General features: G+C 36.1%; 1 protein-coding gene across 2 annotated transcripts; it reads right to left on the bottom strand.

Annotated features, from left to right (window-relative positions):
• Positions 1-1102: 1102 nt before the first annotated feature.
• LOC142619546 (protein PHOSPHATE STARVATION RESPONSE 1-like) lies at positions 1103-14233 on the bottom strand. Of its 2 annotated transcripts, none has more exons than XM_075792674.1 (9): positions 13843-14233; positions 9389-9467; positions 7575-8208; positions 7262-7472; positions 7101-7177; positions 6946-6985; positions 5509-5563; positions 2669-2738; positions 1103-1869 (listed from the first exon to the last, which is right to left on the bottom strand). In XM_075792674.1, the coding sequence occupies exons 3-9, from the start codon at positions 8199-8201 to the stop codon at positions 1507-1509; spliced, it is 1443 nt and encodes a 480-aa protein (XP_075648789.1). In that variant the 5' UTR covers positions 8202-8208; positions 9389-9467; positions 13843-14233; the 3' UTR covers positions 1103-1506. The 2 variants fall into 2 exon arrangements, with proteins under 2 accessions (XP_075648789.1, XP_075648790.1); XM_075792675.1 differs by lacking the exon at positions 1103-1869 and adding an exon at positions 2021-2323.
• Positions 14234-14834: the final 601 nt, after the last annotated feature.

A 14834-nucleotide genomic window follows, 5' to 3' on the forward strand; every position in this document is an offset into this window, starting at 1 on the left:
TAGATTTGTACTGAGTGCAACCATTCCACATTTTTTACTAATGCAGTTCTTATCATGATAGTGAAATGCCAACGAGTCAATGAGAAGCCTGACACCCTCTTTTTCTCAACCCAAAAACAAATAAATTACACCCTCTAAACTTGTTCAACACTAAAAAAATGTCTCTTTGAAGCTACATATATTGTATGCTGAAATAGGTTGGTCGATCATTTTCTATCTTTTAAGTGGCCGGTGCCTTAACCAATTTAGTCGATTTGTCAACCCTAATTACACAACCACCTGCTTATAGACTAATGTGGCGTTTGGTACGGGGAATCCACATTACTCTCGTCATCCAGATTCTTAGGAATGTGATTCCTAGGAATCACATTCCTAAGAATGTAGCTATTCCTGTGTTTGGTTTCATTGGGAATATTTTAATATTCCTAGGAATGTGAGATGATAATGTTTGGTTTATTCCCAGGAATCTTAAATGAATTATTTATTTTTCCTATTCTATCCTTAGATTTAAATGTGAATTATCAAGTCCTTAAAAAAAAAATTTCATCTAAATAAATAATGAAAAACCAAATATAAATTATTAATTATGAAAAATTCATTAAAATTATAGTCTAAACATTTCAAAATGACAGGTACAATACAAAAATAACTATATAAATTCTCAAATGCTTTTATTCTTAATAATAATTTTAAAAGAATTTAATCCATAATAATAATTTTAAAAGAATTTAATCCATAATAATTTGTTTTATATTTGATCTTAATTGCTTAAATGATAATGAAAAAAGGGTTAAAATTGTCAATTTATAAAAAATACAATTTCCTTTAAGCTTGGGAATCTGGATTCCCACCTGTTTTAAAGGGAATCCACATTCCTACTGAGAGGGGAATCCACATTCCCCTGGCATCTGATTCCTTAGCGTGATTTGTAACCAAACATGGGAATCTTTAAACATTCTTGGGAATCCTAAAACATTACCCCGTACCAATCGCCACATAAATGGTTTGTATGACATCCATGCTTGCATATCTGAACCCACATCTTATGTTGATTAAGCAAAAACTACATCTTCTTAAAATAAGAAAGCCTTGAATGATTGACTGGTCAAAATGAACACACCACCGAGCTTTGTGGTATAAATCATGAGATATATATTGTTTGGCAGTAACATGATTGTTGATAGCTTAAAATTAAGGATAATGTCTTTTTACTACAAATAGAGTCCTATAAAGGCATAATTAGCAGGGGTTCTCTCAACAATTCTTTATGCATCCTCATCCTCGCTTAACTCAAAGAGTGCAATTAAGAAGGTTGAAGAACATTATGATCAAAACTTAACTTCAAACGCTAATCATCCTTGAGAATATATGATAATAGAAAGACAAGAGAGATCCCAGTCCAAAGCTCTATCCATCGGTCAGCTATGCTTCTCACTCAAACAATGAAATCTTCCAATAATCACAATGGCCTTGTCAGTCCAATGCAGATTTGGCAGACAATGTAATTTACTCATCTGTTCTTGGACGCTTTGAGGGTTGGGAACCAGACTCACAAGCATCTGGCTCGGAGTTCTCTGGATCGTTGGCTTCGGATACCTTATGCTTTCCACCCAGCTCCTGTGAACTTTCTTCCAATGCAGTGTTGGCATTGACTGGATCAGTTCCTGTTTTACCATGGTCTACCTGAGAGGCATCCAGTTCACTTTTGGCAGGGGACTCTTGGACTGTATCCAATGACGGAGTTGAGGGGTTCTCCGAAGTGGTTGCTGATGTCTTCAGCTTGTCAACACCAGACTTGCATTGCTTCTCAAACATCTTTTGGAGATACCGTCCCTGTTCTTCTATTCGCAATTGTAGATTCCTTTGAATCTGCTCAGGAGTTAGAGAGACCAATATTAAACCAGAAACTACAGATACAGCAAACCAGCAATATAAGGAAGAAAATAATAATAAAAGGTGGGGGAGGGGACTACAGCTGAGATACATCTGTCCACACATGCTCAGCACAACCTGATATATTTGTAGTTATGAATGTTCACAAGAACACCTTATGCTTTCACCCTTAATTCAATGAGCAAAAGCAATCCAGCAACCAAAATTATAGCAGTGGCCAGTAAAATTGCAAACTAAATGTTGCAAAGAGACCTAATTTCTAAACAAACAATGCAGCAGCAACTTTTCCCAGGTCCGTTAGATTAGTGTTTCCCAGTGCCAACAAGTCCCAGCAATCTAATATACCCCCGATACACAGATTACCTAGTGTCCACACTAACCCCAGATACCTTCTTTGTTCTTCTACTCGCAATTGTAGATTTCTTTGAATCTGCTCAAAAGTTAGAGATATAATATTACACCACAAACTACAGATAGAGAAAACCAGGAATTAAGTATATTAGAAAACAACAATGAGGTGTAATATCTGTATAATTTAGTAGAAAAGAGACCACTTAGATAAAAGAAAAAATATATTTTATATTTAAAGGTCACATGCTCCAACCCATGTTGAGCAATGCCAAAAGTGCTAAACAGGGGCATAAGAAGATCTCTCGTACCATGTCACTTTTTTCACACTGTCATAGATGGCTGCAAAGGCAAAGTAAAGCTGACCTAAACAGGAAACAGATTTCCAATATAAATTGAAATCCTTTTCTCAGGAAATATTTCATACCTCAAGCTGTTCGTGCAGCCTTTTCTGAACTTCCATCTGCATTCGCAGAGCTTCAGTAATCTCCATACCCCTGTTATCCAAACAGAACATAGTTCAGAGATCAAAATAAATTGAGCATAATAATTTAACAGATCTTAACCCATCATGGTAGCCCATACCCATCTGTCTGGCTCAAAAAGCCACTTTTGTGGATTTTTTTAATCCTTTTTTGTAAGGCTGTTTCACTCGTTTACATAGTTTGATCAACCAACTTTTTTAAGGTTAATTGGCAGGAGAGAACAATCATGAATGATTGCCAATAGTGACTGCTCAGAACACGTTCAAGGGGCTAAAGTTGCAGTAGAAGTTACAAGCAAGTTCAGCTATGGCTGACTTCAGTCTGAAAAAGTGCTACAGCTGGCTAGTGTACTTGAACATGCAATCTTACCCTAACCACAAAGTAGAATTACTGAAGAAAATTTATGAAAACTTATTGATGACAGAACTTAAAGCATAACATGAATTGGTATAAAAACTACCTCTGATTGCTAGAGACAGACAGACGTGCAACAAGAGTGATAGATTACATGGAGAGGGCTAATGAAAGTATTCATTGGTATCTTTCATTCCTAAGAGTAATTCAAGATTGGAAAGTTGAATCATTGGATAATTTCTTGAAGGATTTATATTCTATCAGACTCAGACAGGATGGAGTAGATAGAATGGTTTGGCTTCCTTCAAAAACAAAGGGTTTTCGGGTCAAAGGCTATTACAAGGTATTGCAATCAAGGAATGACCTTAGAGAAGCATATGGAGGGTAAAAGCTCCGCCTGGGGATTGCATTCTTCACTTGGATCACAGCTTGGAGAAAATTCTAACTGATAATTTATGGAGACATGACATATTTCTGATGGATTGGTGTTGTATGTGTTTCTTCATTGTTCAATGGCTCTAGAGATGTGGACAGTAGGGCTAAGCCTCTTTGGGGAAGTTGGGATCAAAAGGCTCAGTAGTGGATCATCGATCATGTTGGAAGGGGTATTTTGGAAAGCATACTAGTGAAGAAATTTGAAGGTCAATCCCTTTGTGCTTAATGTGGACTCTTTGGAAAGAAAGGACTAGGCACATTTTTGAGGGAAGGGACATTTTTTCCTATGTTGCACGGACACGGCGATACGGCAATTTTTGAAAAACAAGGACATGACACGGCATGGACACGGCAATTAAATAATTAATTAAATTTTATATTTAGGCATATTTTTTAACATTTTTAGACATAAAATTCGTTTATGTCTAAAATTAAATTATGTAAGAACTACAAATAAGCAAATTAACACCCAAAGTAATACAACAATATACATATAATGTTTAGAGTACAAACCAAAAGTTTAAATAGACTACATTCAACATCAAACTAGAAACATAAAAGTGACCATGAGAGTGGGATTAAAAAAAAAAAAAATTATATTATATGCCACATAATATTAATGTAACAACATTACATTATATAGCACATAATATTAATGTAACAACATTATATAATATATATCCCACTCTCATGGTCACACAGTGACCGTGAGAGTGGGATTAAAAAAAAGAAAAAGCGTTATAAGTTAAATACAAGCAACCCGTCCCATTCACCCAACCAAATGGCCAACAAATATCGAAAAAAAAAAAAAAAAAAAAAAAAAAAAAAAAAAAAAAAAGAAGCTTAAGCCAAGAGGTCGGACCTGAGATGTCCATGCCGAGAGAGAGAGAGAGAGAGAGAGATCGGAAGGGACAAGGACGGAGCGACGTCAATGGAGCTCGCCGATCGGCCCGATCTAGCTCCGGCGAGGGACAGAGGGCAGCGGCACAACGGGCAGAGGTCAGAGGGAGGGTGGGTGAGAGCTTGGGAGGTGGGTTTCGGGCTAATGAGTTCTCACTTCTCAGACTTTGTTTTAGGGTATATCATGAAATCAACGGTATTGGTAAGTCCATCTGTCAAAATCTGTGATTTTCCTTTTTTCTTTTTTCTTTTTTCACTGCTGGCGTGTCGGAGCCGCGTCGGCGCCGTGTTGGAGAAGCGAAGAAAAAAAAAAAAAAGATACTGCTCGGACACCAGAGTCCGGCGAATCGCACCGGTTCCGGTGTCCGACACGTGTCGGACACGGACACGTTGCCAAAAATGGCGTGTCCGTGCAACCTAGATTTTTTCAGTACAATTGAAATTCTTCTTAAATCTCTATAAAACTCTTGTACCTCGTCTTTTCTTGTGTTTTCTTTCTTTTTGGCTCTTTGGTATAGTTCCCATTTACTACAGTTGCACCCTCTTTTTTTGTGCTCTTTAAATAAATACTTTTCATTAGTAATATGAACAGTATAACTACATTTGATCATTGTCAATTTCTAGATCCATCATCTTAGGGTTCTAGGTCAATGTTTACTATTAGCAGAGCCTTAGATGTCTTAAAGGTTTGCAGCCTAAAATATTTTGAATTTCACCATTTCCTAAAAAAAAGGAGGTATACTTTATGTTATCTTTTAATAGAAGTTTTTATTACTTGATAATAATAATTAATAAACCCTATCTAAAAGAAGTTTTTATTACTTAAAAAATCCTATAAAAAATGAGAATTTCCAAGTAATACCATTGATGTCTCATCTAATTGCAAAATTCTTATTAACAGCCACGGTATCCTTCTACTTTATACCCACTCATCTGGAAACATGGTAAGTAGTATATAGCAATCCAGGGTGTAATTACATGTTGCAATAAGTTTCTCAAACTAGACTAGATTATGCAATCCTCCAAGCCCAAGAATAAAGGTAACATACCACATGATAAAATAGAATTTCCAGGTTTTAATAAATTGACTTACGTTTTCAAGTCAAGAGACATTTCTTCAATTGGAGTCAATTTTTTATCTGATGATCCTGCATATTGAAATTTAACAAGCCATTATATTAAATCCTATACATCTAATATGTAAATAGTAAAACAAGTCATCATCTCTGTGCCAAAAACATCTGCAATAAACTAGCATAAGCCAAAGCTAGGGAAAACCAACAAAGCCAGAAAGGATTAGTAAGAAGATATTTATAGCTGCTTGTTTTAATCAAAGACACTGCCTTCATTGACAGAAGTCAATACGTGTTACTTCCACACAAAAAATAAAATGGAGTGAGAAACATTTCAATGTGAGTGGGGGAAACAATTAAGACACTGGCCCTATTTAATTGGGATTTCAGAATTAGTTGGGTTGAGTTAAGAAATGAGTAAGACTTGTTCATTTGATGGTAACTGAACATAACAAACTACAAAGAGAATGACATAAGATTTTGGGAATGGTTCTTAAGCCCACACCATCTAGAGCTAAAGTACACAATATTCTGCTAAAATGCTAATTACAAATTTATAATTCTCCAGATGTTAAAAAATAAGTCCCATTGCATATTTGGGATGACCAATTCTGTCAAAAATTACAATACTTTCTGTCTGTGTTTTCTTTCACAACATGCAGAAGCACCAATGACATAACTCAGACATTCAGGTAAAAAAAAATTTTAAAAAGCCTCTTCCTAAAACATTTCCAACCTTTAGTTTAGAATCTTAAGGGGGTGTTTGGTTTAGGAATTCTCATCACTCAATTTTCACTTTTCATCACTCAATTATCAAATTTCGTGGGCTCCACCTTAAAGATGCTTGTTTGGTTCAATTGTTTATCTCAAATCTCATGACTCATTACTCAAAAAAGTGAGTTAGAGTGATGAAAACTGAAAACAACTTTTAGGAGTTTTCAAAAACTAAAAATTGAGTTATGAGATATGGGATATGAGATATGAATTATGAGTGATGAGTTAACCAAACAGGCCATAAATTTCCATGAAAACATAAACAGAGGGCAAAATGCATACTTTTTTTTACTACTAGTATCACTGGTAAGGTAACATGCACTCAGTAGGTCTTGAAACCAAGACCTCACGCTCCACCTTACACTTATAAAAGAAGGAGATGAAATTTGATTTAGAGTTAATTGGGAGGCCAAAATGCGTACTTAAACATCCCAGCCACCTTCTCCCCAGCAAAAGAAAACATTCAATCAGAAAGGAGCTAGTATATTGAAGTTATCATCTCACCCCTGTTCTTCCCAGCAAAGGAAAACATTCGAATAGAAAGGATTTGATAGAGCAAGGAGTAAAGAAGGCAAACAAATATATCCAAAAACAGAACAGATGCATGCATAGAGTGTGCCTGTACACACGCATGCCACACATAGGCACTCATGCACACAGACACACGGGAACTTATTATATACCTTCTGACGACTCTGGCCTGTATCTGGCTGTCCTATATTTCTGCAGTTCATGAAGCAAGATCTCCAGTTAAAAGTAAAAACACACGCAAATGCATGCTCACACAGTATTTCAGTAGAAAGCTAATCTAAAGTTAAAAGAAGTCAAGCATAAATACCTGCAAATGGCTTTTCACATGATAGATAGTCAACCCTTCAACTTTCATGAGCTTCAGCACACCCTTTGGAGTAGCGCCTGTAAAATGAGCAATAAATAAATTGATGAGAAACTTTCATACTTTAAGGAAAAGACCACAGTTTAGACATGAGAGTTACATACGTTCACTACCCCCAAGGAGATTGACAGCCTCCACAAAGGCTTCATGAAGTTCTGGTGTCCAACGCATGCGTGGCTTGGCTGGGGCACTATTTGCCAAGGAAGTGGGGTTAGCAACAGTGCGAATTTCTTCAGAAGTAGCAGGAAGCTGCAGAGGAACTTGGGACTGGTGTGCTTGAAAATTTGGAGATGATTTGGACACTGGGAATACCATCTAAAGAAACAAACCCAAAATGTTTCATAATTAATCATACTAAAAGCTACCCATTTTTACTAATGGACTAATATTAATCACGACATCTTACAAGGACCAAACCTTTGGTTCCAAATCTGTAACACTGGTGTCACCAAGAAGCTCATTCCAATTAGAAGCTAAAGCATCGTCATCGGCGATTAGCTGGTCAGCCCATTTAGTAAATTCCTCAGATGCTAGGACAGCATTACAACTACTGCTTTCTACCTGACTATTCTCGATAGGGTTATTTACAGGAAAATCAAGAAAACTTGAAAGTGAATCAGTTTGCCAGGAAGCACTGTTTTCTTTGGCATAATGTGATGCTGTAGATTGGAGAGATCCCGAAGAATGTGTTATTGGCAAAGATGCCACATTAGTTGAGGACTGAGAAATAAAAGGACTGTGTCTTGAATGCTTTTCATGGGGTGAAAGAGATGAGTAATGAAGATCTGTTGAAAATCCTGAGGATGATGAAAACATGTGACCAACTACGCTACTGTTGGAGGATAAATGACTTGCATGATTGAGAGGTCTTGTTACAAGTTCTCTTTCCATGGAAACCTGTTGAGAGTCTGGTAATTTGGGATATGTTTCTTCCAAAGGGGTTGGAAGTACTGGTAAAGATGAAGACAGTGCTCCAGACATCCCCATGCTACTAAGCTGCTTTGCACCTGGCCTTTGAAAGGATAAGGCAGGGCGTGCCTCCATCTTTTTCCTTAAATCAGAAAAGAAAGAGTGTCAGTTATTAACTCAACTAGCCTATAACCACACTTTGCTTCCGTACATTTATTTATTTTTCTTTTACTGGCAAGAATTTGGTTATATTTAATTGAATTTTCATTGTAATTACTTTTTATATATAAAAAATGTAGAAAAAGATTAGTTAATTTCATTGATCAAGTTTTCATATATTTTATTGTATTAAATTGACTTGTAAATTTCTTTAGTTTTATAACAACATAAATTGTACCTAGTACAAATTAACAATATAAATTGCAAATAAGTATTGAGTTTAAGAATGAGGACGCATCTAAAACTCTCTCTCTCTCTCTCCCTCTTCAGGCTTTATTCACTTGCAAACTATATAAACAAAACATACATGTTGTTGTCTCTTGTTCACAAAATCTAAATACTGTTGTTGAACTTTCACAGTGACTATCAATTGTTTATATACATAATCTGAATCAGTATAGTCCATTTCTATAATACGTCATATCCAATTAAAGTTGTTTCTTTTCTCTATTGTTGAATTTGTTGATGTGTTTTGCAAAAAAAAAATGCTAGCCCTAAAATGTGAATCAAACTCAAAACAAGCACCTTACATATTTTTCAGTTGTTAAGGGTGTAAAATTCCATGAAATCAATTAAAAATGTAAGATGCTTTTGAATTCTATAAAATTACACACACCTATTAATAAATTTGACACTTGGATATATCTCCAATTTGGGTGGTTTACTACAATTTGCAGTGATTTCATATGGAATTTCTAACAAAATTTCCTTCAGTATAGGTTGTTTATTGGGTTTTAGTCTCTTCTGATTTTCAGGTCTCTCATTTTTTTTTTTTTAATTTATATAAGTCATAGTAGATATTAATTTCTGTTGTTTTTTGTTAAACTTTGTTTTAGATTATGTTGGTAGTGGAATATTACAATTAATACATATATGATTTTCTTTTAGTTTGGTGTTAGTATTTATTATTTAAATAACTGTATTATTAATTAAGCTAGCACAATGGTGTATTATTAGCCTAGTCATGTGGCATAAAATGAGCAAATCTAAGAATGCTAGGGCTACAATTTCTCTAAGCTTCAACTTTTACATATTATACTAGTTAACCTTTCCACCATTAACTTAGTACGGGCTGTCCACCCTATTACGCTATTAATACTCACCAACTGAAAAGCTACAGAAACCACCCTGGTTGCTTGTTCTTGATATCCACACCAATGAAAATGACATCAAGTTTTACATCTGCAAACAGAGTACAACATTAACGTAAGCTTCTAACCAAATGGAAGCATGCTGTAACAAGTATTTCTTGGTGGAGAAGAAGATGAGAAGCTTTCCATGAAACCTAAATAAGGCACAATCAAATAATTCACATTCAACCCCAAGATTATATAAATACATATGTACGTACATAAAAATATACAGAGATACATACATAAACAATATACATATGTACATACATGAAAATATACAGAGATACGTACATAAACAATATAATGAGATCAGCTCCCATGAAACTATGAGTGGAAAGAAAAATTAATTATCATACACCTCATCATCTCACATGAACAAATGTGTTTGGTTTGAACTTTGAAGTTTAAACTCTAGATCAGATTCTGGCACTCATGAATATTCTAGGACAGACTTTAGTCACTTCACCAAGCATGCTTGATGATCCTTCATATATTTTTTGTTAAGTAATAAAATTTATTGATATAAAAAAGGGGACACCCTAGTACATAGGGAGTGTAAAGGGGTCAACAAATCAAGTACAAAAATAACATAAATCAAGAGAAGAAAAGAATGATTGGTTTCATAATGCAGACAACCAATCTAATAGGGTTCAAAAGAAAATTAACTTGAGGTTTGATATGGATCTCTCATTATTTTCAAAACATCTACTATTTATTTCCCTCCAAAGACACCACATCAAACAATGGGGAACAATCATCCATAGATGACCATTTCGATGACAACCAAACTGACCTTGCTAACAAGCAAGGAGCCCCACAATTGATTGGCATAACTCAAGTTACTCCAAATAAACCCAAAACCATAAACCAGAAATCCACTGGACAATGAAGTAAATAAAGGTCAACCGATTCACCATTACACTTGCACAAATAACACCAATCCAAAATCCAAACCTTCCTTTTTCTTAAATTGTCAATCGTCAGACATTTCCCCAAAGCAACATTCCAGACAAAAAAAGCCACTCAAGAACGGATCTTCTACTTCCAAGTGCTTTTCCAAGGGAAACTAAAATCATTAGAGCCCACTAAAAGACAATAATAAGCACTAACCATAAACCCCTTATTTCTATCTAGTTTCCAACTCATTTCATCCTCCCCAATCCCCCTTACAGAAAAACACATATGGTATCCATGAAGCTTGACACAACCTCCAATTCCCAATCATTAACAACCCTAACAAAACTTACATCCCAATGAAGGACCACATTAGGCAACTTCATAAGCTCAACCACACTTGTCTCCTTATCTTGGAAAATTCTAAATAATTCTGGATAACTAGCAGCAAGAGGTGTCTCCCCACACCATCAATTTCGCCAAAACTTCACCCTCGACCATCACCAATTTCATATAGAATATAACGAGACAAAGAAGGCCATCCTCAGATAATATTTTCCCACAAACTAACACCATAGGGACCAGAAACTGAACCAGTACACCAGCCACCCCATACACACCCATATTTCACCTCTAGGGTTCATCCCCTAGACCACCCATAAGAAAATTCCATTGAAGTTTTGAAATTCAGTTAGCCACAGAAGCAAGGATAGGAAATATAGAGAGAAAATGAGTAGGTAAATTTGATAGATTACTTTTAATTAAATTGACTCTACCTCCCTTGGATAAGTACGAAGATTTTCATCGCGCTAATCTCCTTTCCACCTTCTCTAGAATCGGGTTCCATATTGTCTTATCCTTGAATTTTGCACTCAAAAGAAGCCCAAATATTTCATTAGGAGAGTACCTTGCTTACAGCCACGGACATTCAACAATAACTCAATATTATGAACCACTCCCACATGTGCCAATTCTAACTTATCCAGATTTATTTTTAGACCCATAACGGTCTCAAACCAAATAAGCACCATACAGAGAATCAAAATCTGATCAAGGTCAGCATCACAAAAAATTAGAGTGTCATCAGCAAAAAGGAGATGAGACACCACCAAAGATCTTCCCTCTAAATCACCCACACGAAAACCTAACATGCGACTTTCATAGACAGCTTTATCCAATATTCTTCCAAGAGCTTCCATGACCAAAACAAATAACAAAGGAGACAAAGGATCGCCTTGTCTCATTCTCTGGAGCTCTCAAAAAAACCACATGGAGAACCATTAATAAGAATAGAAAAACGAACAATAGATAGACAAAAGAAAATCCATCTCCTCCACTTATTAGAGAAATCACTACGCTCTAGCAAATTTAGAAGAAAGCCCCAATTTACATGGTCATAAGCCTTCTCAACATCTAGTTTACAAAGTAACCCTGGCAGACCAGTCTTCAATCTACCATCAAGGCATTCATTAGCACTAAGTACAGCGTCGAAAATCTGCCTATTTAGAACAAAAGCATTCTTGAAGCTGTAATTATATCTCCAATGACCGTGCGTAGTTGGGCAGCCAAAACTTTAGCAATTGTTTTATAAACCCCCAACAAGATTAATAGGCCAAAAAACCCCTAACTTCTACTACTGCAGTTTTTTGGAATGAGAGTAATGAAGGTTGCATTCAAGTTTTTCTCAAACAGATAATAGCCTAATGAAAAGCTCAGGATGCGGGACATTTAATAAGACATTGATCCCGAATCAACCATGCCCTAATATAAGGAACCCAAGCATGCCAAACTATGATATCTAGGGTATTAATAAATAATCCATATGGAGTTGCCTTAACCTTGGCACAACCAGTTTTGCTTACTCCAATGAAGGATCACATTTTATATTCACCAAGGCCTTAGGCCTTGAAAAATGCAAAATAGTCAAATAAAATCTTCTTCCACCTAGAAGGTAACATTTACCTTCATCATTAGTCTCGAACATTTATCACAAGGAAGCATTATCCACGAACTCCTCCATTTCTTGGAGGAAAAGCAAAAGAATCACCCCGATATGGTGACAAACAGGTGGGAATAAGTTAATATAACGCATTGAACAAATTGAAGTTCAAAATATTTTCATGACTTCTTTAATAAATGTACCTTGCACATAATACGACAAGAATAAAGGTCAACTGTCATAATACTGTACATTAACCATGGAGGTTTTAACCACTGTTAAAACAGCCAAACCCAGGATCAGAAAATTAGAACAATCATGACAATGCATCAAACAACCATCACAGCACTATATATTCAATAATCATTATCATCTTACTCAAATCTCCCAAGACCTACAAATAAGAAAATAGAGGATAAAATAGGAATTGTCATTATAAAACTTCTTGATGGAAAATTGTAGAGAACAGCAGCTACCTCATTTGGCAAGTCTTGCAAAGTGCTAATTCTGCCACAAAATCAATGTCTGCACTAACTAATACCTATCTCGAGGACAATACCACCTTTGCCTGAACAAAGAATACTTAGGACTACTCCATTGATCCTTGAAATTACACATATTGATTTATTTGGATTATCTAAAAGGGGGAAAAAAATGAAGTGATTTCCTTGTATTGAATGAGGAACAGTATCAATGATTCTAGCGCTGCAACAGTATAATACCAATGCCATTACCAGAATCAGCTTTGTATAGAACACCAAGCAAAGCCATTAAAGCTGGCTTTACATGAAATGGTTCTCGTAAAAATCTCAAGACTGGCAACACTAGTAAAGCTGTAACATGCTATTACATCCTATTCACTAACACTAATCCATGAGCAAAAGACAATGATGTGATATCACACTTCCTAAACATATATGACCAAAACTTCATATTATAGATCATCATTAAAGCACTAGCCAGTCAATATATATATATAGGTAAAGCACTATCCAGGCTGGCCACCCCACCCCAATTCACAAATTTCAGGTTGGCCAAACATAACATCTAGTCAAACATTCCACCTTATCCAGCCAATCCCTCAACTTAATCATTCACAAAGTTTTCACCACTTACTTTTAACAGGGCCACCCTTAGCTCTATCATAAGCTACCATAGATATGTAAACCAACCAAAAGAAAAACCAACAAAATAAGTGGTAACTGGCTCCAAGAATCACATATCACCAATACACCCAATTCCACCAAAAACCTGAAATTCACAAAAAAAAATAGACACTGCCCCACAAGCAAATCAATCCCCACATAACAAACCAACGCATATGCATCAAAATTATAGAGCTAATACGCCATTACATGTATCAAAAAACCAAAACAACATCAAATATACATGGAAAAGACTAAAGAGAGAGAACCCAATTCAATTTGCACCCCACAGATTGTAATATATATATATATACACACCAAATTGGAAATAACCTCCAAATGGGTATCCCAAATTATACAGTACCCACCAACATAAAATTCAAATTTAACCCCAAAAAAATGCATAACTTGAACAAAATGATCAAATGGGTATATCGAATTCATACCAAAAAATTCATAGATAGCTCGGAAAGATTGATAGCGAGAGTCTCAGAATCGAATCGAAAATGAAGAAATTTTTTGCAAAGCGCGATGGAGATAGTGCTGTAGTGACAGGCGGGTGTTTTTAAGTTCCATCACCGGCGTGCTCGAAAAGAAGAAGTGAACGGTGACGAGTGCGCTTAGCGCTCTCTCTCTGTCTGTCTCTTTGGGGCCTATTGGCCACTCGCCTCTACAATATAAGGGAACAGTGTATGGATCACGCGCCATTACAGCGCGTGTGAATAGTGCCAAGGAATAGTGTTGGTGTGGGTCCTACATTTGGAGGTTTGTGATTGGTGGGCGATGAAAATATCTGATGGGGTGCTCGTGGGGCTTGGGAGTTGCCGTTTGCACCATATGATTAGAAAAATGTTCTCTCATTTGCTTATAAAGCTAATGAGGGCATTGAGGGGTCAAATTGTACATCGCATTTTTCTCTTCTTCGGCTTTTTTTTTTGGGTCTTTGCTTCTCACACAATAAACATGGTCCATGGGAATTTTGGCCGGACACATGTCAAGATGTGACATTGTGGACTTTCCAAGGCCCTTCATGTAGACATAGAATTTTTCTTTTCTAGACGGATGTAGACCTACCTTGGAGGAAAGTCATCAAATTCAAGAGTTACTTGTGTAATATAGGATGGCTTCAGGTCAAATGATCAATAAGGAGAAAATGACTCTCTTTTTTAGCAAAAATACATGTGCCAACTCAGGAGGCTATCAAAGTGGCATTGCAGGTTCCAGCTATTCGTCACTATGAAAAATATTTGGGGCTACCTTCTTTTGTTGGCCACAATAGGACGGCTTGCTTTACTCAAATTAAAGAGATAATTTAGGCTCGAATGCAAAGTTGGAAGGAGAAGCTTCTATCTCAGGCAGGCAAGGAGGTCATGATCAAAGCGGTGGTCCAATCTATCCAAGTTTATTCCATGAGTGTTTTTCAATTACCGGTGGGTTT

Source organism: Castanea sativa, chromosome 12 (assembly GCF_040712315.1).
Source record: "Castanea sativa cultivar Marrone di Chiusa Pesio chromosome 12, ASM4071231v1".
Lineage (NCBI taxonomy): Eukaryota > Viridiplantae > Streptophyta > Magnoliopsida > Fagales > Fagaceae > Castanea > Castanea sativa.

Bases quoted from the DNA above. Each gene is read 5' to 3' on its own strand.
- LOC142619546 (XM_075792674.1), bottom strand. From the start codon at position 8,201: ATGGAGGCACGCCCTGCCTTATCCTTTCAAAGGCCAGGTGCAAAGCAG. The intron at 7,473-7,574 runs GTTTGGTCCTTG...TTGTTTCTTTAG, and splicing joins TTACAGATTTGGAACCAAAG to ATGGTATTCCCAGTGTCCAA. The intron at 6,986-7,100 runs GTATTTATGCTT...CATGAACTGCAG, and splicing joins ATGTGAAAAGCCATTTGCAG to AAATATAGGACAGCCAGATA.